Raw genomic sequence first — 21,421 nt, 5'->3', positions numbered from 1 at the left:
GCCCGACCTGCCTCCCGACGTCAGGGAGCTCGGTAGAAACTGACGGAGAAGCACAGGGTCAGACTCCCCGTGACGGTTCCACCATCCCCACCATCCCAAGACCGAGGCGTCCCTGTCGGAGCCACAGGCGAAGCAGGTGTGTGGGTTTCCGATGCTCCATCATGAACTCTGTCCACAGCCACGTGGCCTGGACCCTCGGGCTGTGAAATGCCCGGTGAAATGCCCAGAGCCAAACGTCAGAAAAGAGCTGCCCTTCGGTCCAGGGCAGGTTTCACTGTGGAAGGCAGTGCTGCGTTTAGCCCCCGACAGGCCCCTGGGAGTAAGAAGGTCTCTGTGTAAGAAGCATGGTTATTCCTGCGCTGACTTCTCTCTGCCCGCCCACCACAGGTTGGGGCCCTTGGACCCTCAAGGACTGTCCTCGCGGCCCAGAACGTCGCTGCTGCCTCTGGACGACCTCCCGGCACCGCCTCTGCCCGGGGCATGGGCAACCGCGATGCTGCCCCCCCAGGTAAGGCGCATCCAGGGAGGCCCCGGCTCGGGGACTGGACTCGCCAGGGAGACGTAGCCAGGCGCTGTGTCCCCCATCCCCGCCCAGCTCTCCGTGGGCGAGCACAGCCCTCTGGCTCCGTGTGCTGTGTGTGTGTGTGTTGGGGCGGGGGGGGTTCCCTGGCCTGGGGGGGAGCTGAGAATGTCCTAAGGACTCGGCCAGAGCTCTGCCTCCTCTCTGAGCTGGGTGCTGCCCGCCCTGTGGTGGGAGAAGGAGGATGGGCAGAGGACAGGGGGCTGGGCCGCAGGGAGGGCTGTGTTCCCCCGCCCCCTCCCCCCGTTTCCTCAGCTGACAAGGCCGGAGAGTGGGAGCCGTGTGGCCGGCTCGGTGTCAGGGGACAGGGTGCCAGGATTGGCGCTGCCTGTGGGAGCCTCAGTTTCCCCTGGCGAGCGAGGGGGTCGGCGGGTCCTGCCCTCAGTGCCATGGGTGCTTGCGAGGTGGGAGCCACTGTTCCCTGGGGAGGCTGGAGGGAAGCTGGGCGACCACTTGGGAGGGAGGCAGGGAGCCCGAGGCCCGAGGCCCGAGCAGTTCAGGGAGCAGCCACTGTGCTCAGGGCAGAGCACCCGGGGCTTGGGCACATCAGTGTGAAGACAACCGCTGGTCAGCGCTGCTCAGGTCCTGCTGGGCGTTCTGCCACTCTGCCAGGCCTGGTGTGTGGAAGGGAAGTGGGAGGTGCTGAAGGCAGGAGAAAAACCTAGAAATAGAACGACGATGTGACCGATGTGATCGTGGGAACCCTGGTCCCGTTCAACGCTCTTGTTTGCTAATCTGGGGACGAGACTCACAGACGTTCACGAATTTCCTGAGGTCACTCAGGACAGGAACAGGGGGACCCGACCCCTGACTCCTCGTTTAGGGGCCTTCCACTGGGGGTGGGCGTGCTGGGTTCTCGCTTCGTGGGGCCTCTCCAGGTGGTAGGTTAGGGCCACGTGTGGCCCGAGGTGTGTGCGGGAGGGGCTGAGCCGCGAGGTGCAGGCCGTTGGTTCAGTTTGCAAACGCCCTGAGCTCAGCTACTGCGAATAAGGATGCCTGGGGCTGTGGGGGCTGTGAGGGCACAGAGGCGACGCACGCTTCTTACAGGAGTGGGTGCGTGGCTATGTCTCCCCTTCTGCTTGTCTGACTCTCAGCTCAGGGGTCCTTCCCCGGGAGCCCGGCCTGCCCCACCCACTGGGCTCACAGCTCCCGCTCTGTTACTGCTGGTTACTCACTGTCCCGCACTGGCCTTCAGGTCCCATTGAGGATGGTCAGCCTCGCCATGCTGTGTCACCAGGGGCTGTGGGGGCAGCGTCCCTGACAGAGACGCTCTTAATTAATAAAATGTGCAGGGGGATCCATGGGGCAGGCTGCTGAGCGGGAGGTCAGGAGGGAAGAGGGTCAGAGTAGGACCCTCATGAGGGGCTTGGGCCTCCCAGGGGAGGGGGTTGAGCAGGTGATGGGTCTCTGTGGGGCGTTCAGAACCAAAGACACGGGGTAGGGGTTACTGCGTGAGGGTGACGATTGAGGGCATGACAGCGAAGGGGTGGCCCAGTGAGAGCAGCTGGTGTGTGACGTGCCAGTGGACGGAGTGGGGACCAGAGGCAGCAGGTGCAGAGGTCGGGCAGAGCGGGGCCACGGGCTTTGGGGGCGCATGGAGCCATGGCCGCTGGGCTTGGGGTGGTCGGTGCCCATCTGAGGCCTGGCTCTGCGATGGGGGGATGGGCCGCAGAGACCCCCTGGGGCAGAGTGCGGGGCAGTGCTTCCCCAGTGCTGGCCTAAGATGCCACTTTCCCGCCCTCCTGCCCCAGCCAAGGCCCTGGCCCCGGTGGCCGTGCACTGTGGGAGCGTCCCTCGGCGGCTCCAGGCCCCGCGCACTCCCGGGTGGAAGCCGCGACCCCAGCGTGCGGGCTGATGGAGAAGGTGAGGTGGGAGGACTGGCCTGGTGCCTGGGTCACACCGAGTGGCTTTCCCGTGCCTGGGCCCTCCACCTGGCAGCTGCCCAGTCCGGCGGGTGACTGGTGACTGCAGAGTGTGTCCTCCTCCAGGACGGGGGGTGTGGGGGGGGATGGGGGGGTGTGGGGGGGATGACTGTTGAGCGGCCTGGGCGTGGCCTCCGGCTGCCAACAGGTGGGGTTTTCACGGGGGTCCCTCCTGAATGTGCCCTGGTTTCAGGTGGGCTCTTTCCATCCTGTGCCTCAGGGACAGAGGTGTAGAAGGGGGTCCTCAGAGCAGGGATGTGGGGTCCCGGCAGGCACCTGCCTCTCCTAGAACCAGGGGGAACCCGAGAGCCCCGGGAGTCAGGGCCTGGCGGTGTCTGGCATCCAGGCGGGTGGAGGGAAGTGCCCCCGTGTCACCGTGGCGGCCGAGGCGGCGGAGGTGGGTTTTCAGGACCCTCAGCTTCTCTGCTCTGCGACTTCCTGCTCGGCTCCCAGCTGCGGGCGATTTCCTCGCGGAGCCCGGTTCCAGGGGTTCGGATGGAGAATCTGATCTGGTCACTTGTCCTCTGTCAGGCCCGCCCCTCACAGGCCTGCGGCTGGCACCCAGTGCACCTTTCCTCGGTTCTGCTGCCAGCACCAGGCCAGTGCCGGCGGCCTGGGCATCGTCTCCGTTCACATCAAGGCGCCCCGGGAAGAGCTGCGGGTGTGGCGGGTTCTGAGAGCTGGTCTGTCTGTCTGTCTGCCCCGCCTGCCCCGCCCCTCCCCCCATGGTCCAGGCCCCTTCAGGCCCTGTTCACACACTTCCCTTCCTGAAGGTTTTCCTCCCCCTCCATGCACCAGGCACCCTCTGCCCGCGCCACGGCCGGCTCACATCTTACCCTGTAATGAACCCACTTAGGAACAGATCTTATTTCTCTCGCAGACTGAACGCCCTTCAGCGGTAAAGACTGGTTCGCGCAGTGGAATGTAAATTAGATGCAATTCTCCACTGCGTTTATTCCTCACAAACTGTCCAAGGGCTCTGTCGGACGGAATCTTAAACTGGGGTAATACGCACTCGAAGACCCTAAAGAGAAAGAACGCTCGGTGTGTGTGCGTGAGAGAGAGAGAGAGAGAGAGAGAGAGAGCGAGAGAGAGAGAAAGAGGGACTAGGCAACAATTCTGCTTGGGGACAATAGTGTGAAGATGTTTTACTACCTAAGGAAGAAAAAGATTCAGAAGATTTTAAAATCTCACAGAGGTGCTGCTCTAGCCTGACTGTGTGTTCTCATGGTCCTGCCATAAATTACAGCCAAATAATTTGCTCTAAGGTAACACATTAAGAAAGAACCTCTGTTAAAAAACAAACAGCACCAACAACACCGAGCAGGCCTCACACGCCTCGTCCCCCACGCCTGCCAGTGCTGAGCAGGGGCTGGAGCATTTGCTGAAGGAGTGATTGGATGCACCGTGTCTGCCTGGGGGCAGGATCGGCTCTGACTCGCCTGCGTCTCTTTCCCGCCAGTGTGGTGTGTCGGGTGCGTGTCGGGTGCTCGGTAACCCGGGAGCTGGTCGGATGCTGGAGATTGGTGGCGGGTCCCTGGGCAGGAGGCCTCCCGCCTGTGCTGTGATAGGGCTGCATATGGAGTCCCCTCTCGCCCTCTGGCCACCTCGCGATCAGGCCTTTGCAGGTTCCCTGCTCTCTAGTTGCCGCTGAATGAATGAATCAACCCAAGGGGGCTGTGGAGGTGGGGGCGGGGGGGGGGGTGGGCGGGGGGCGAGCAGGGAAGGACTGGATTCACGGGGCAGACAGCTGACTGTCCCAGGGAAGCAGTGCCTGGTGCCGCCCTGGGCTCTGTGTGCCAACCCACTCGTGCCTCTGTCTCCCCAGCTTCCCTCCAGCCAACGCCCAGCGTCCTGCTGGAGAAGCCCTCGCAGCTCTCGAGTGGACATGGGGACCCTGGCAGCCTCATGCTGGACGCTCCCCTGAAGGGCTGGCAGGCCAGGAATGGCCACTCTGGGAACCTTGGGGCCTTGTCCCAGGGGCCCCTCCCTCTGGTGCCCCTCCCTTCGCTGGAGTCAGAGGCCAGCAGTGTGGCCCGGGACACCACCCAGATCAAGGACAAGCTCAAGAAAAGGCGGCTCTCAGAGGGCTTGGCAGCGTCTTCCCAAGGTGAGCCTGGGGCCCTGCCCAACCCCCTCCGCCTTCCACCCGCCCCGGGCCAGCCTCTGAAGTACCCCCACTCTCTGAGCTCCTGGGACTAACTTATTGCCCACCCCCCCTCCCATACAGCCTCTCTGGATCCTGGGGGAGGCCCCAAAGGAGTGGCCCCGAAGAGTAGCATCCCCCGGACCACCTCTCAGAGGCTGCTGAGGCTGCCCCGGCCCATGCCTCCCATCCAGAGCACCCCCACCACCCCCGAGGCCAGCGGAGCCAAGGAGAGGGGTGTGGACCACCCGGGGAGCAGCCAGGGGCCCCAGGAGAGGAGCCCTGGTGTCCAGGAGGTAAGGATTCGACTACTCTCCGTCCTTCTGTCTTCCTTCCATCCTTTCTCACCCCCTTTTCCCGAGCCCCGAGCTTCTCCAGGGGGCTCCCAGGTGCCGCCCTCAGGGTGGGAGGGGGCTTGGGCCCCCATCTGGTCGCCCCCCACAGTGTCCCACAGCAGCTGGAGCCTGGAGGCTGCCCCCGAGTCCCCGAGTTTCTGTTGAGCAGAGGCTGTGTGGCCACCTGTCTTGCACTTGGGGTCCTCGGCCTCCTCGGGTCTAAAGGCTCCAGAATCCCGCCTGCCCCTGGCCCTTCCCGTGTCAGGCTGGAGCGTGTGGCCGAGGGGGAGAATCCTGGCTGAGGACTCGGGAGCTGGGGCTCTGGTTTCTCCTCTGCTCCTCCCCGGCTGTGTGACCTTGGCCAGGTCACCTCCCTCCCTGGGCCCCAGTTGCACATCTATAGGAAGAGGGGGTTGGACCAGACGCTTTTGAGGATCCCTCCCAGTCCTGGTGGTCTAGGATTTTTCTAAAATGAGAAGAACAGAAAACAAGAAGAAGAAAAGGGATTGGAGCAGGGATGAAGGGACCCCTTGCAGGCTCGTCGCCTGGAGTGGCGAGGGAACATTGAGCTTCCCGGGTCCCAGGGCTGTGAGGCTGGAAGAGAAACGGAGCACACTTCCGGCACTGCCGCCTACCCAGGCGGCTCCCAAAGGAAGGGCCACCCTGTGTGAGGGGCCCCGAGGGTGAGTGTCCCGGGGCATGTTTCTGTGGGCCATACCTTCCTCCTCCTCTGCTCCCAGGTGCACATCTCCCGGCAATACCTGCACTGCAGTGACCAGAAGATGCACAAGTCCCTGGGGGGCATGGTGATCCCGCCCATCCCAAAGGTCCGGGTGCCCACTGGGGCCGCCTCCTGCACACCTGGCTCCCTTCCCAGCCTCTTGCCCCCAGGCCAGGATGTCCTCGCGGGCCCGAGGGCCCCCCACGCACGGTAAGCAGCCCTAAGTCAAACCCCCTGGCAGGCCTCTCTCCTGCTATCCCCCCAGGATCTGCTTGGGGTCCCCATGGCCGAACCTCCCTGCCAGAGCAGAGCCCCGGGGGCCCAGGCGTGTGAGGAGCAGGGTCCCCCACCCGTGAGCCACACACCTGGGGAGGCTGCAGCCTCGTGACCCCGCTCTGATCTGAACTCCCCCCAATGCCTCAGCCTCCGTCTCCTACAGTGCCCTGGTGTGAGTGGTCGCTGCACTGATGACTCAGATACACAGGATTTTAAAGCTCTGTTGCAAGGTAGCTCTTTGTTATTGTGTATTTTCTTAATAAGTGGATACTAAAGACGCAAGCATTCTGAGCTTGAGACCCTTACAGAACTGTGAAAGGGTCTTCGTATCCAGGAGGGCTGGGAACCAGGGGGTGGAGGGCCCCTGGGCTGTAACGAACCCGGGCTTATGGAGTGTAAGCGGCACAGACGGTGTTCTGCAGATGGCCAGGCACATCCGTGTGGTCAGTCCAGACGGACATCGGAGCCTGTGTGTGTGTGTATGTGTGTGTGTGTGTGTGTGTGTGTGAGAGAGAGAGAGAGAGAGAGAGAGAGAGAGAGAGAGAAAGAGAGAGAGAGAGAGAGAGAGAGAGAGAGAGAAAGAGAGAGAGAGAGAGAGAGAGAGAGAGAGAGAGAGAGAGAGAGATCCTGTTGACGTATTTCTCCCCCATTTCTCTGGGGCTTGATGTCCTGAATTTTCCCACTGCTCTCCAAGCTCTTCGCCCTGAGTCTCCCGGCTGCCATCCTGTCTGTACCCATGTCCCCCCTTCCCCCAACCCGGCTGGGGTGTGGGGCCTGTCTGTGGACCTGGTCCTGGGCCAGAGCCTTCTCTCGATTCTCACGCAGTGGTGGGCTCCACCGACCTCCACCCCCTCACCACCAGACACCCCTCCTCCTCTCCCGCCCCGACATCGGACCCCCGCCCTCCGAGGGGCGCTCTGGGTGGCTAGAGTGACCAGAGTGACTCTGGCTCCGGACCAGTGGCCTTTCCGTCCATCCCGTTGGCCTTCACTCTGCATCGTTTGAGCTTGATGCCCGGAGCTCTTCTGCTCGCTCTGTGCCTGCTCTCGACCTTACGGGCAGCTTCCCGTGTGCCCTCTCTCATCCACCGTAAATGCGGCTGTTCCCAGAGTTTGTCCCAGGGCCCTGTCTCCCACCTCCTCCCCTTCCTGGCATCTTATCTGTGTGGCGGCTCCCAAGGCTCCGTGGGTGTGGGTGACCTCCACATCGCCGCTCTGCCCGAGGCCTCCCCAGGGCCACGCTCCGGGCTGGGCCTCCCCGGGTGCAGGGGGGTGAGCCTTACTCACAGGAGGAGGGGGAGTTTAGGGGTCGTGCTCTCATGAGGGGGGGCCGTTTGGCGGACTTGAGCTCCGTCTGCTCCGACCTGGGAGATGTGACCGTACCTGCTGCAGGTCCCAGCCCGGGTGGGCTTCCTTCAGGACCGAGCAGATTCCGTGTAGACCGGCTTCCCGGGGAATCGAGGGCCTGTGCAGCCAGGAACGGGCTCGGAGCTGGGTTTGGACGCCCAGTTGAGGTTGCAGAAGGAGCTACAGCTTTGAACTCCCGGGCCCTCTCTTTACAGGGCGCCCTCCACCCCCCTGCACAGTGTCCCCCCTTGGCTGCCACCCCGTCCTCGAGCTGCCTACCCAGGCCCCACAACCCCTCCCTTGCCATCGCTCACGGTGCTTTTCTCCCCCCCCCATTCCTTTAAGATTGGTTCGGGAGAGTGGGCCTCGGGAGAAGACCCCTAAACCTCTGGGTATGTACTCTCCTTGTGCACCCCCACCTGTCAGTCAAGCTCGGGTTCCTGGGCTGGGTCCTGGGATCAGAATTAGGGCCGGAGGAGACCTGAGAGCTGTGGGACCCAAGCCCCTCCTTTCACGGACGGGGACGCTGATGCCAGCTGCCATGCCAGGGAGTTCCTGGGCACCAGTGCGTGTAGCTTCATGGCGACCAGCTGAGAGAGGGGGCGCTGCCTTGGCGGGACCTTCTCCTGGTCTCTGAGTGTGGAAGCAGCCAGCCTGTCCCCTTGCACCCAGGCCCGTGTGGCTCCCCAGCTGCCTCCTGGCATGTGGCGAGGCCGCCCCTGCCCTGTGTGATCAGGAGAGGAGAGCATTCCTCACCAGAGGAGGGGAGAAGTTAAACCCTGGGTCAGCCAGCAGGGGTCAGGGTCAGGGAACAGGGCCCAGGGGCTGGAGGGGAGGCAGGGCCGGCAGGAGGCTGAGCGCAGACAGGATGTAGACCGGGAGGAGGCTCTCCAACCTGATGCCCTAGCTGTGGAGAGGGGGGAGGTGATGGCAGCTGAGCCCCGGGCAGGTTAGCCGAGGGGCCCTGGGCAGGGCACCCTGAGCCCGGCCCCATGCCGGGTTGGAGGCAGCTGTGAGCTGACCAGCAGGTGGGTGGGCTCCCAGGCCAGCTTCCGTAACCAGCTCAGCAGGTGGGTCAGTTGGCGAGGGGCAGGCTGCTGCCCCGGGGCCCCAGGGTCAGGGGTGAAGCTGGGCCCGAGAGGCAGGCCCGGCACAGAAACCTCTGGGGCAGCTGCGTCTCCCCGTCCCAGGCCGGAGGGAGGTGGGGGAGCTCAGGGGGCCTGTGTGACGCACTCTGGCACCCCGAGTGTCCCTGCAGAGCTAACCCTGAGAATGCTGGTGTGGGGTTTGGGGCAGGAGATCCCAGCCCATACCACCCCCTCACCTGCCTGACCAGCTGCTGCTTGGGCACCATGTCCCCCTGGCGGGGGGGCGCTGCTTGGACAGGCGTTCTAGGGTGTCTCTTGGGGTGCAGGTGAGGAGAGGGATACAAAATAGCAAAGTCCTTAAAGGGTCCCCAGCCCTCCAGCAATACAGCCCAATACATGTGACGCCCCTGGGACCGAGGGGCTCATGTGGTGTTGTCTGAAGCCAAGGGCTTCCCCGAGCCTGGGGGCACCCTGCTGTCCTTGCCGGCAGCTGGCACCCGGACACCTGCGCCCTCTGCCCACCTCTTGCCTCTGGGCAGATGCAGCCCAGCCAGCCCCTCCTCCTCGGCCACTGGCCCTCCTCCAGGCCTGGGGTGCCCCGTGCACCAAGCAGAGGAAGCCTTCACAGAGGCGTGGTCGGGCGGAGCACCAGGGTGGCCCGGGAGCCCTGCGGGGCGCCAGCCTCAGACATCCTTTCCGGCCTCAGGCAGCCCCAGATGGTGCCCCATCTGAGGGGACCCTGATTTGCAGGTTCACCCAAGGGCAGTGGGCTCCAAACTGTGTGAGCAGGAGAAACTGGTAACATTTCTTTCATTCAAAGAGAACTAATGAACCTACCCCCACCCTGCTTCCGTAAGAAATGTACTTTTACAAACATCTGATTGGGCCCAGCCAGTGTTGCTCAGTGGTTGAGTGTTGACCCATGAACCAGGAGGCACATTCCAGGGTTGCGGGTTCGATCCCTGGTGTGGGCACGCAGGAGGCAGCCGATCGATGATTCTCTTTCATCATTGATGTTTCTATCTCCCTCCCCTTCTTCTCTGAAATCAATAAAAATATATTAAAAAAACCTTTTGGGAAAATATAAAAATACTATGGGTTTGATGTCTTTTGGAAATGAATTTGTATTTTATTACTCACCAAAGCATCTGGAGGCTGCTGGGTCCCAGCTTTCCTGTCTGTAAAGTGAGAGGATTGGCTTGGCATTCGTTCTCTGGTCCCTCGGTGCCGTGTCATAGGCTGACAGGTGCATGGTGGTATAAAATGGGCAGTGGGCTCACTTTATTTTTTCCCTGAGGTACATACCTCCCAGATCAGATAGACTTATATTCTTAGGAAAATCTTAAACCACTCAGATAGCAGGTCTGATGGTCCTGTTTCTTGCCCAGCTTCCTCCCCACCTTTTCCTATATTAGAATAAGATGTGTAGTAATTATTGAATAAATGAATGAAGGGATGAGTGAATGGATGAATGAAAGGAAGAGGATATTGGTCTTTGGACAGCCTGCGCTATGCCTGTCAGTGCCTCTCTGTAGAGAACATTTAACTTGGGTCTCTCTCCAGCCGAGAAGTGCTGGGCAGAAGGCTTGAGGGTGGAGGGCTTAGGCAGTAAATGTTACCACAATCGCAGGGTCCTAGAGCCTCCGGGCTTCCCAGGGGACGGCTGCTGCTTCGGGGTGCTGGGTGTCCTCAGTTCCTTTTTTTTTTTTTAAATGTTGTTATTGATTTTTAGAGAGAGAGGAAGGGAGTGGCATTGATAGAAACATCAGTGAGAAACATCATCCATAGGCTGCCTCCTGCACGCCCCCTAGTGGGGTTTGAGCCTGCAACCTGGGCCTGGGCCCTGACCTGGGAATGGAACCAGTGACCTCTTGGTTCATGGGTCGGTGCTCAACCACTGAGCCGCACTGGCCAGGCCGCAGTGTTATTCTTGCTCTTGACTCTTCAGAGCCAACATCTTCAGCCGCGCATGTCAAAGGCAGGTCTGCCGCCCCCGAGGACCCTGCTCCGTCTTCATCTCCGTCTGCTCCTGCGCCGACAACCTCCCCCTCCAGCCATGCCGGAGACGCCCAGCCCTTGCTGAGAGAAGCGGACCCGAGGGAGAGCAGCACCAAGGTATCGGGAAAGCGAGAGGAGGAGGACGTCGGGGTCAGGGTGGACCACTGGCTGATCGCAAGCGTGTTTTTGAAACATACCAGTGTGGGTCCAGCTGGAGGCAGCTGCCCCTAGTACTTAAGGCGAGAACGTGCAGAGGGCCTGGGAGAAGGCTGAAGAAAAGAAGAGAAACGAGAGAGAAGGGGCGAGGGGGACGAGGTGAAGGGCCGAGTACGGGGTGTGTGTGTGTGTGGGGGGGAGCTGAGGGCAGCCCTGAGGGAGGGCAGGAGGGCAGAAGGAGGTCACACCTGGTTCCGAGGGAAGCAGGATGTGGAGGAGAGTCCAGAGGGACTTAGGTGCACCGAGCCCAGTAATCTGAGCCAGCACCCAAGATAGCAGGCGCGCGGCAGCTGACGGAGGCAGAGCAGCCAAGGGCTGTGCTTGACAGGCTGACAAGTGGCTCGCACTTAGAAGGTGACCTTGGCCCAGACGATCCTCTGCGCCGAGTGAATGTAGTGAAGCCGGGAGAGGCACGGTGTGGGGGCTCGCGCTCCTTCTTAGGAAGCGATATAAAAGCGCCGTAAACATCCCCCGAAGGCCTGCTGTGTGCGTGTGCTGTGCTAGGGCCGGGCCACAGCCCTTCCACTCCCGAGGGGCGACACCGTGAACAAAGGAAGAATGACTCAGTGCGGGGAAGTGACCCCCTCCCCCACCTCCCCGTGGCCACTCACTCCCGTGGTCACTGCCAATCACTTCACCCCCACCGGCATCTCAAGCTCAAGCATCCCCCTCACTCACCGCTGTCTCCTGTTGTTCTAGCTCAATCCATCTAATATTCCAGCTCTAATATTTTGTTCCTTCTTATGTATAAACGATAGTCTCCTTGGAATTGGATCATTCCTATTAGCGTCTTTGCTCTCTGTTATTTCTTTCTTCTTAACAAAACAAAACAAAGCCAGAACCATTCTTTCCCGAGTCCACCCCCCCCCCCCCCCCGCAAACTGCCCACATTCAGGCCACTGAGGACCACCACCGTCCCAGGTGTGGCGCATCACTGTCCTCTTTTAACTTGACCCATTGGCAGCTTCCTTAGCTCATCCTACTTGGATTCCCTCCTGGGGTTGGAGGCAAGGGATTGGCTTCTTCCTTGGTTCTCTGCCTCCATCAATGGCAGCTCCTTCCTAGTCCACCTTTGCTGGACCCTCTTCACATTCCTGACCTCTGCATGCTGGAGGCCCCCAGAGCTCAGACTTCTGGCCTCTTATCCATTTACACCGACCCCATGACCTGGTACAATGCATGGCCCTGAGTGCCATCTATACGCCAGAGGACTCCCAATGTCCCTTCCAGCCCAGATCTTCCCCTGGCATCAAGTAGCAGTGAAATTATCTATGTATTTAAAAGCCAAGCGACTAGAACAGGGGTGGGCAAACTTTTTGAGTCGAGGGCCACAATGGGTTCTTAAACTGGACCGGAGGGCCGGAACAAAAGCATGGATGGAGTGTTTGTGTGAACTAATATAAATTCAAAGTAAACATCATTACATAAAAGGGTACGGTCTTTTTTTTTTTTTAGTTTTATTCATTTCAAAAGGACCGGATCCGGCCCGAGGGCTGTAGTTTGCCCACGGCTGGACTAGAATGACCGGAACGACTGGTCACTATGATGCTCACTGTAGCTGGCCAACCAGCCTGATGGGGGCGGGGCCGGCTGGCCAACCTCCTGCAGCCCCTCCCTCCGGCTGGCTGGCCCCCACCTGTGCACAAATTCATTCATTGGGTCTCTAGTATATATAATATATATGACCTAAATTATTGTATAAGTTATATAGTATATATAACCTTATCCAGATAGATAGGTAGAGAGATAGAGAGATAGATAGATACTCACCTTCTATGGTGGGTGGCAGTAAAAGGCAACTCCAGCCATCCAGCTGCTCCGGCCAAAAATCTTGGGCCCATCCTTGCCTCCTCTCTCTCTCTCATCGCACACCTCACACATCAGCAAGGGCAGTGGGCTCCACTTTGAAATAGTCCAGATCCAGCCAGTCTGCCATCCCAGTCCTGCTACCCTCATGCAAGCCCATCACTCCAACACATGTGAACTCTTGTTTTATTTTTGCAACTTCTTGTGTTAAATTATTTCAAAACTAGAGGCCCGGTGCATGGATTTGTGCACTGGTGGGGTTCCTTGGCCTGGCCTGCATCCTCTCACACTCTGGGACTCCTCAGGGAATGTTGGAGGCCCGGTGCATGGATTCAGCCCAATCCCTGCAGGCCAGGCCGAGGGACCTCACTGGGGCATGAATCCGTGCACCAGGCCTCTAGTATACATATGAGTTTTGGTTAATCTCTTCCCATCCTCCCCCTCTCCTCTTCCCTCTGAGATTCATTAATCTGTTCCATATTTCCATGCCTGTGCGTTGAGCGTCTGTCCCTGGTAGTCAGTGCATGTCATAGCTACAGGTCGAATGGTCGAACGGTCGCTGAGGCATATATGTATATATATAAATTAAAACAAAACAACACTTAGAGCCCCTCCCCCAGTGGGAGTCAGATCACGTCATCCTCTGCTCAGACTCCAGTGACTCGCTGTGTCCTGCAGAGGAAAAACCCAGGTCCTGGGCATGGACCACAGAGCCAGTGCACTCACTCCTGCCCCACCCGCCAATTCCAGCCGGTGGCCCAGCATCTTCTGACTTGGATGCTCCAACCAGAGTGCCCTCCTCATTGCTCCCAGCATGCCCAGCACACCCCAGCCTCAGGGCCTCCGCCTCCGTTGTTCCCTCTGCTCCGAACACTGCCTGGCCTGCTCCCTCCCCTCATGCATGTCGCTGCCTCCTCTTGGCCTCCTCAGTGAGTCCCCTGGGCCCTCCCGCCCAAGGCAAAAGCCCTGTGCCCTCTGCCCCTCATTTCCTGCTGGCGTGCAGTGCCCGGCGTCAGAGGCGGGCCTGTTTGTTCTTTGTGCCCTGGCCTCCCCGCTCCATGGGAGCGCTCTGGAAGCTCGGCCTTGTCATTTTGTTTATTCCCAGGACAGTGATTGGCACACGCTGGAATGAATGAAGGTATAGAAAGCACAGTTGGGTCCCCAAGGGTAATGGAGTTTGCCTTGACCTTGTGCCAGATCCAGTTCACCATCTCCAAGTCCGCCCAGGAGACGATGCGGCTGAAGCAGAAGGAGGTGGAGCTGGTCCAGAGGGCAGAGGAGCCGGGCAGGGCGAGGGAGCTCACGGCCCAGAGCCTGGGTGCCCGGAGAACCTCGATGAAGGAAGGTACTGGTACCGGGGCCAGGATTCCCTCAGGCTGGGAGACTTCTTGGCCAACACCTTTGGCCCAAAGAGAGGCTGTGACAGTTCCTCCCCTTCCCTCCTGAGGCCGGACAGGGAGCCACACCTGCTCTCTGGTAGCTCACCCTTGGGCCTATTTCCAAAGGAGGCAACTGGAGTCGGGGATCAGACAGAACTGGCTCCATCCTAGGACTTTCTCTCCCCCCACAGGCCTCCTTCCCCTCCGGGGCAGGGGGACCCTGTCTGTGCCCACTGGGGTAAGCAGCCCCCGCAGACACAACACCGGCGTCGTCCTGAGGAAGCGAGCCAACCGGGCCTCACTGCCCAGCATCCCCGTCAGCAAGCAGGAGCCCCGCTTCGCCCGCCATGCTTCAGGTGGGGCCCAGACCGGCTGGTGGGGGGCACGTGCCCCTCTCGCTGGGTTGCCTTGGGATACCGTGGGCCTGGCAAAGGTGAACCTGGCAGCCCATGTTAGAGTAGGGGTGGCCCTCCCACCAGAGAGAGGAACAAAGTCTGGGAGTCAAAAGCATCTATGGGCCGGGCTGGGACCCCCGGGGTATGGCTGTTGGAGCCGCGATGGCTGAACAGGTATGACCAGCCTCTGTGACACGTCCCAGACCACGGATGCTGAGAAACAGCATCCCCGGAAGTAGCTGGAAACACCAGGAAGAAGAGGAGAGAGTTCTGGGAAGGCCTGGGGGTCCTGCATGTTGCCTCATAAGATGCCAAGGCTGGACAGTGCTGGGTACAGACGGGATCTGAGGACCCAAAGATTCTCGGGGATGTTCAGGAGGGGGTCAAGGGGCAGGGAGGCGCTGTCCCCATTCCTCCAGGGGAACGTCTGCTCTGCTCCGCCCTTTTGTGTTCTGGGCGTCCACATGAGAGTTCACTCAAAGAGAATGTGCTATTGAGGAACGTTTGAAAGCCACCAACCTGGTTCAGAGTTTCTGTGAGTGCGAGATGGGGTGGGACGTTGACGGGAGAGCAGAGCAGCGTTAGCCGGAAGTAACATTGACCTACTTCCTTTTCCATTCCCTTTCTATCCATTTGTTCAAGCAGTAGGTCTTCATTTGGTGCTGGTCTTGAGCATGTTTTTAAGGCATGCAAATATCCTTTTATTTATTTATTTTTAATTTTTTTTTATTGATTTCAGAGAGGAAAAGAGAGGCAGAGATAGAAATGTCAATGATGAGAGAATCATTGATTGGCTGCCTCCTGCACACCCTCTACTGGGGATTGAGCCCGAAACCTGGGCATATGCCCTTGACCAGAATTGAACCTGGGAACTTTCAGTCTGCAGTCCGATGCTCTATCCACTGAGCCAAACCAGCCAGGGCAAAAAAATCTCCTTTTAAATAGAAATCTTTCTCCAGGCTTGAGACATGGGAAGCTGGCTGCAATTCTATAGTAGAGTTTAGAAGGTTCTTTTAGTTTTACTGTGAACATTGGCCATATTTTATGACAAATGATATTAGTTTACCAATTATGGTAGTGACATAAATGTCCCTTTAAAATAAACTTATGTAGGATTTGAAAAGTGGTTTAATTTTAAGAAAAATACCATAACAATTAAAGTATAGGTAATTAAGAGATATGGCAAAAAAAAAACCCAAACTCCGTGAAAGTGGTCATTAAATGGTTGATACTTAGGAAATAGTGCTCTGTCTAACCCACCCTACTCATTTTATACAGCAGAACTGAGACCCAGAGTCTCAAGGTCATTCAAGGTCATGCAAGGGGATGGTGGCCCCTCAGGACTAAGACTTTGGTTGATGACTCTTGTGCCAACACAGAGCTGAGAAGAGAATGTAGGAATGAGGTCCTTGTGTTTGGCTTTAAGTGAAGGGCTGCCCCTCAGCTCAGATTTGCCCAGGACCTCCTGGGTGCCCCAGAGTGGGCAGGATTGGGGTGTATCGCTGGTGGGCGGGTTCAATCACATGGCATCAAGTAGCATATCACAGGCAAGTTTGTTTATAATAACAGGTTGGCAGAGGCAGGAATGGAAAACTCAACAAAAGGTAGAGCTTGGAATTCTGTGTGGCTCCCAGGAAGCGGCGTCCAGCGCTGGCTTAAGCGCGCCCAGTCCGTCTCCCTGACGCCCGGGGAGGTGGGCTCAGTGCTGCGGGCCAAGCCTCGGGTCCTCCGGTAAAAACTCCCTCGTTTCCTTACCGTGTGTGCAGCTAACTCATTACCTGCGGTGCTATCTTTCGGGTCCCCTGAGTGGGAAGAAGAGGAGGAGGAGATGGATCTTCGAGCCTTTAAGGAGTTGAGGCCTTTCTCGAACCCGGAGCTGGGGTTGATGGATGCCCTCCAGTGCCTCCACAGCAGTGACTGGTGAGGTGACACCTTCCCCTTCATGCATGGTGGCCGGGGAGAGCTGCAGAATAGCTGCTTCTCTTCCCACCCCGCCCCCCACCTCTCCAACTGCCCATCTCTCCCACTGCTGGGGCCTGGTCCCGTGGAGGGAGGTGTGTGTGTGCACATGTGTGTGCACACGTGTGCGTGTATCCAGCCTCCTGTGTCTGCCCCGTGAGCTCCAAAAGCCCAGTGTACTGCTCTATGGTGCACCAGAGCCAGGCGTGGCAGGTATAAATGAGGCTCCCCAACGCTTCTTTAGGAGACCTTAGAAAGGTCACAGCCCCTCATTTCTCTAAGCCAAGTTCACCTGCTCCCAGTTCCTACCCCTGCGCTGGTGGGCACACACTCTTAGTCGTGAGCAATGCCATGACTCGGGGTCCAGAGCATTTGCGGGAAGCCCTCCCCATCTTCTGTCCTCATGTTCAAGCACCCCCTCTTGAAGGCCCCAGCTTGTCACAGGGGTGGTGGTCCTGGTCCTGGGGGTGGGCTGCCCTCTTGGGTGAGGTTGAGCCAGGGGTCCCATAAAATGGCTTTTCCTGGACTGCTAAGATTTCAGCCTGGGCCTGGCCTGTGTGGCTCACTGGTTGAGTGTCGACCCATGAACCAAGGGGTCACTGGTTCAATTCCCAGTCAGGGCATGTGTCTGGTTGTGGGCTCCATCATTAGTAGGGGGCATGTAGGAGGCAGCTGATTGATGATGTTTCTCTCTCTCACTGAAGTTTCTATCTCTCTCTCCCTGTCCCATTTTCTCTCTCTAAAAATCAATAAAAACATATTTAAAAATATAAGCGTTCAGCCTGGGTGTGCCAGCAGGAAACCCTGCCTTTGGGCCATCAAATCCCACCCCGCTGCGGTGCAGAGAGGGTGGCGGTGGGTGCTCCTGGTCTGCAGAGGGGGTGGGGCTCCGCCCTCCCCACCTGCCTGTGACAGGCCTGGGCTTGCTTCTCAGGAACATGAAGGAGAAGGGCCTGGTGAGCGTCCAGCGCCTGGCAGCCTGTCACCCGGAGGTCCTCGCTGGGAGGCTGCACGACGTGTCCTTGGCCGTGACTGGAGAGGTGAGGCCTCCCAGACAGCCTGTGTCCTGTGCACCCTGCCCCCCCCCCCCCCAGCCTGTCCCCCTTCCCTGGGGCTGCTGTTCAAAGTGGGTCACAGAACAGCCACGGAGAAGCCATGGCTCCTTGGATCAGGGGCATCTCCCACTTATTTCTCAGCCCTCAGCCCTCAGCCACTCAGGTGGGAGGTAGCCACCCATTTCTCAGATTAGAAAATGGAGGCCTGGGGTTTCCTTATTCTCTGCCATCGGCCTGCATTGTCCTTTGTACTCAAAACGCCAGAGGAGGGATGGAGTGTCCTGGGCCAAGTCTCCAACTTCAGGGTGGTTGTAACATTTCCCAAGCCCTTTCTCCCAGGGGCTGCTGCTGGGTTGGGCTGGGCGTGGCTGGGCCCAGGTGGGCAATAAGATGCATCTCATCGCAGATGGAGGCCATGGCCCCCAACCCCTTGGGAATAGATTGTTGCAGTGGGGGGCCTTGTGAAGATCAAATTGAACAGCTATACTAATAAAAGGGTAATATGCTAATCAGACCTGATAGACCAGATGTCTTCTGGACGTCCTTCCGGACAAAGCCACAGTGGCTGCGAGGGCCGAGGAGGGCCGGCAGTGGCTTAGGCCTGTTTCCTGTCAGTAGGTCATCCCCTGAGGGTTCCTGGACTGTGAGAGGGGGCAGGCTGGCTGAGGCTCCCCCCTCCCCCCACCCCCCGTCCCAGTGCATGAATTTTCATGCACTGGGCCTCTAGTTATTTATAAAAGTACTTGGAAGACTGTTGTACAAATTTCAGATGATAATGATGGAATTAGTCATTATGATGATAACAAAGTAATAATATTTTTTAAAATGGGACAAAATATTGCCCAGAGCTGCTGCAGCAGGAGGCCTAGACCTGGGGTGAGGATGGAGGCACAGGTGGGGGTGCAGTGCCCATTCTTGGAGCCTCCGACAGGGCCCAGCAGTGTGGTTCCTCTCCCATCTCTCTCCGAGGTCACCAACCTCCGCTCCAAGGTGTCCCGCTTGGCCATCCACGTCCTGGGAGACCTCTTCTGGGCCTTGAAGAAGAATATGGACCAGGAGGCGGAAGAGATTGCCCGCTGCCTGCTGCAGAAGATGGGCAACACCAGCGAGTTCATCCAGAGAGCGGCCAACCGGTCCCTGGGGGCCATGGTGGAGCATGTGACTCCTGCCCGATCCCTGGCGGCCCTCACCTCAACGGGCATCTAGTAGGTGGCAGCCAGCTGTCTGAGGGGTGGGGGTGGCCCAGGAAGGGGAGGGCGGGGAGGGGTCTGGGGTGGGAGAGGAGGGGGCTGAGCAAGTGCTTCACACGTGCAGCTGGGGGAGCTCCTGGTGGGGGCTGTCCCACCGTCTGGAGCCAGGTGAGGAGACCTGGCAGACAGGGAGGGGTGCTGTGTTCTGTTCAAAACTGAGGAGTCCTAGTGGCAGAGCTGACATCCCCAGAGACGCTGCAGAGGCAGCCTTCCGCCTGTTCAGGGGACGGGCATTTCTGATGAAATCTGGGCCGTCGGAGAGCAAGGCACACTCTCATCTTCAGCTGGCACCGCTCGGCCTTCTGGGGAGGAGAATGGGGCTCACTGCTACGGCGGCCGATTTGCTTTTCCTTCGTAGAAAAACCCAAACCAAAAGCAAAACCGAAAGCATTTCTCAAGCCCTTTCTCCCGCCGCCAGCAGAACAGCTTTCAACCACAAGCCAGCCAGGAGCTTCTGCAGGGAGGCCCTCAGGCAGACCCGGGCGGTGAGCAGGCAGCCGGCTCTGGGCGCAGCCCGTGCAAAGGGTGGGGGGCTCCGAGCCACGTTGCCCGGGTTCACCTCCTGGTGGCTTAACTGCCCTGTGCCTCCATTTCCTCCTCTGTAAAATGGGAATAATAAAATTGCTGTGAGGAGTAAACGAATGGGTTCATGGAAGAGCCCTTAGTACAGGGTCTGCCTCCACCTAACCTTGGTCCACTGCTCACTGTGGCTTTTATTAACTTGGGACAAATTAATTGTACGTTTTTCGGGATTTCTCCCTTTGCCTCAGGTTCCTCACCTGCAAGATGATGATAATTGTAGCTTATGAAGTTGAGGAGATAATGGTTTGAAGGTGCTCAGAGGCAGGGTGCCAGGCACAGAGGGTGCCCTCACTACAATCTGAGATGATTAATCATGGTTGCGGGAACCAGGGTCAGGTGTCCTCAGGGGAGCCTGGAATTCCTGGGGGTCCTGCTACAATGCAGATTCTGACTCAGATGCTAATGATGCCAATGCCTGGACCACACTGACTAGGGAGAGCCCAGAAGGGGCGGGGGAAGGGGCCAGTGCTGCCTGATAGACTGTGGACTCAAAGACCCTGCTTGAAGGTGAAAAGGAAGAGGTGACATCCTGATGGGGCTCTCTCGTAAGATCTCAGGTCCCCTGTGTTAGGATTCCAAATCCCTACCAACCCCGTCCCTCCCTCCTGTCTCAGTTCCGTTCAGTGGATGTGCAGTAAGCTCCCTCGGACTGTTGGTGCACGACCTGGTCAGGCTGGCCCAGGCACCAGCGGGTGGGCACTGGGGATTCAACTGAGAGGGAGACTAGTTGCCCACTGCCCGGGAGCTCCAGCCTGACTGGGGGCCGCAGGGCTGCACCTGTGCATGGCGGGGACAGGGACAGTGCTCCCCTGGGAGCGGCTAAGCCTGCCTGGGGGCCGGGGAAGGCAGGAATGCTGATTGGGGAGGACCTTTCTTGGTGGAGAAAGATGGGGATGAGCACTTAGGCCAGGGCTGGGGAACGTCCGGCCTGTGGGCCGTATAAGGCCCACAGAATCATTTGGTCTGGCCCTGCCCAGGCATTAGGGGTGAGTTAATGAAATGTTTGACCAAACACAGCAGGAAAAATTTTAAGCTGATAATTTTGTGCGGCCCACAAGTGATGTTATAAACATCCAAATGGCCCTTGGCAGAAAAAAGGTTCCCCACCCCTGATGTAGACAAAGGCAGACTGTGACACAGGAAGACGCGGAGAGCGGCGGGCACAGGCATCTCTAGGGAGCACCAAGTGGCTTCCCTTGTTCTTGCCTGTCCCCCTGTGGTTGTTGTCAACCTCAGTTCCATTGTCAGGAAGGGTCTGCTCTTTCCCCAAAGATCCTCCTCAGCCCACACGGGACAGGATTTGGGGCCCATCGTGGAATGAAACATGGATGCACAATTGTAGGTCCATGTGGGCCAGCCTGGGGACCCCTCCCCTTCCTTGACTGAGCCCTTGACGGCGGCGGCTCTGTGTTTTCTCTCAGCCACAGAAACCCCTCGGTCCGGAGATGCACCGCCGAGCACCTCACGGCCGTCCTGGAGCAGATAGGCGCCGAGAAGCTTCTCTCAGGCACCAGGGACAGCACGGACATACTGCTGCGCAACCTGGTCAGGCTGGCCCAGGACTCCAACCAGGACACCAGGTGAGGCAGGGCAGGGCCTGGGGACTGCTGACCGGGCCCGTGCAGGGCAGATGGGGCAACCAGCCAGCCCTGGCCCTCACAGCGCAGCTTCCCCGGGATCATGGGGTGGGACAGATGGATGGACGGAGCGGTGTCCTTTCCTTACAGTGGTCCCATCTCCCCAGCGTCATAGCCCGGCTGCTCAGGGAACGGTCAGCACTCCCACCCCCACTGCCCACCTTCCTCCTCTCTCCAGCCACAGCGACCTCGCTCTTCTTCCTGTCCCACCCCAGCTCCCTTCTCTGCCAAGACTCTGCAGCCATCTTTTCAAGAGATTGTTAAGGAGCACTCTTTTCATTATTCTGGTGATGACCGTGAATAAGAAAAATTAGGCCTTGGCTGCCTTGGAGTTTTCCTCCTAGTGGGGTAGACAAACAATAAACAAATAATAATTGTGGTAATTTTAGATACAGGTAAGGGATAAAGAAGAAAAAACAAGATGTAATGGAGAATGGGGTGGGGGCTATGTCAGACTGAGAGTTGGGGGATCTTTCTAAAGAGTGACTTTGAATCGAGAGCTCGGCTCTTTGAGGATCTGGGGTGGGAGTGTCCCAGGCAAAGGCAATGGTACCAAGGCCCATGGATGGGACTAAGCTGGGTGTCATGGAAGACCAGGGCCCGGCTGGGTGGAGCGGGGAGTGGCAGGCAGTGTGGGCGATGAGGCAGAGGGGGCAGGGCCAGGCCAAGGAAGGCCTCCCAGACCACAGTCAGGGGTTGAGGTTTTGGTTTGTGTGTGACCGGGAGCCAC

General features: G+C 58.7%; 1 protein-coding gene across 1 annotated transcript in view; it reads left to right on the top strand.

Annotated features, from left to right (window-relative positions):
* Positions 1-480: 480 nt before the first annotated feature.
* Positions 481-21,421, top strand: part of TOGARAM2 (TOG array regulator of axonemal microtubules 2) — a gene marked incomplete at its 5' end in the record, with an annotated part of 35,652 nt that continues 14,711 nt past the window's right edge. Inside the window, 14 exon segments of the mRNA XM_081101599.1 lie at positions 481-508; positions 2,332-2,377; positions 2,379-2,443; positions 4,331-4,612; positions 4,733-4,944; positions 5,724-5,914; positions 7,672-7,718; positions 10,363-10,529; positions 13,632-13,779; positions 14,005-14,169; positions 15,975-16,128; positions 17,102-17,207; positions 18,192-18,427; positions 20,476-20,634. Coding sequence (XP_080957725.1) covers positions 481-508; positions 2,332-2,377; positions 2,379-2,443; positions 4,331-4,612; positions 4,733-4,944; positions 5,724-5,914; positions 7,672-7,718; positions 10,363-10,529; positions 13,632-13,779; positions 14,005-14,169; positions 15,975-16,128; positions 17,102-17,207; positions 18,192-18,427; positions 20,476-20,634 — 2,006 coding nt within the window.

This window comes from Myotis nattereri (genome assembly GCF_964212035.1).
Source record: "Myotis nattereri genome assembly, chromosome: 10".
In the NCBI taxonomy this organism is placed as follows: domain Eukaryota; kingdom Metazoa; phylum Chordata; class Mammalia; order Chiroptera; family Vespertilionidae; genus Myotis; species Myotis nattereri.
Note: the sequence above shows the minus strand (reverse complement) of the source record. Positions and strands in the feature narration are given on the sequence as shown.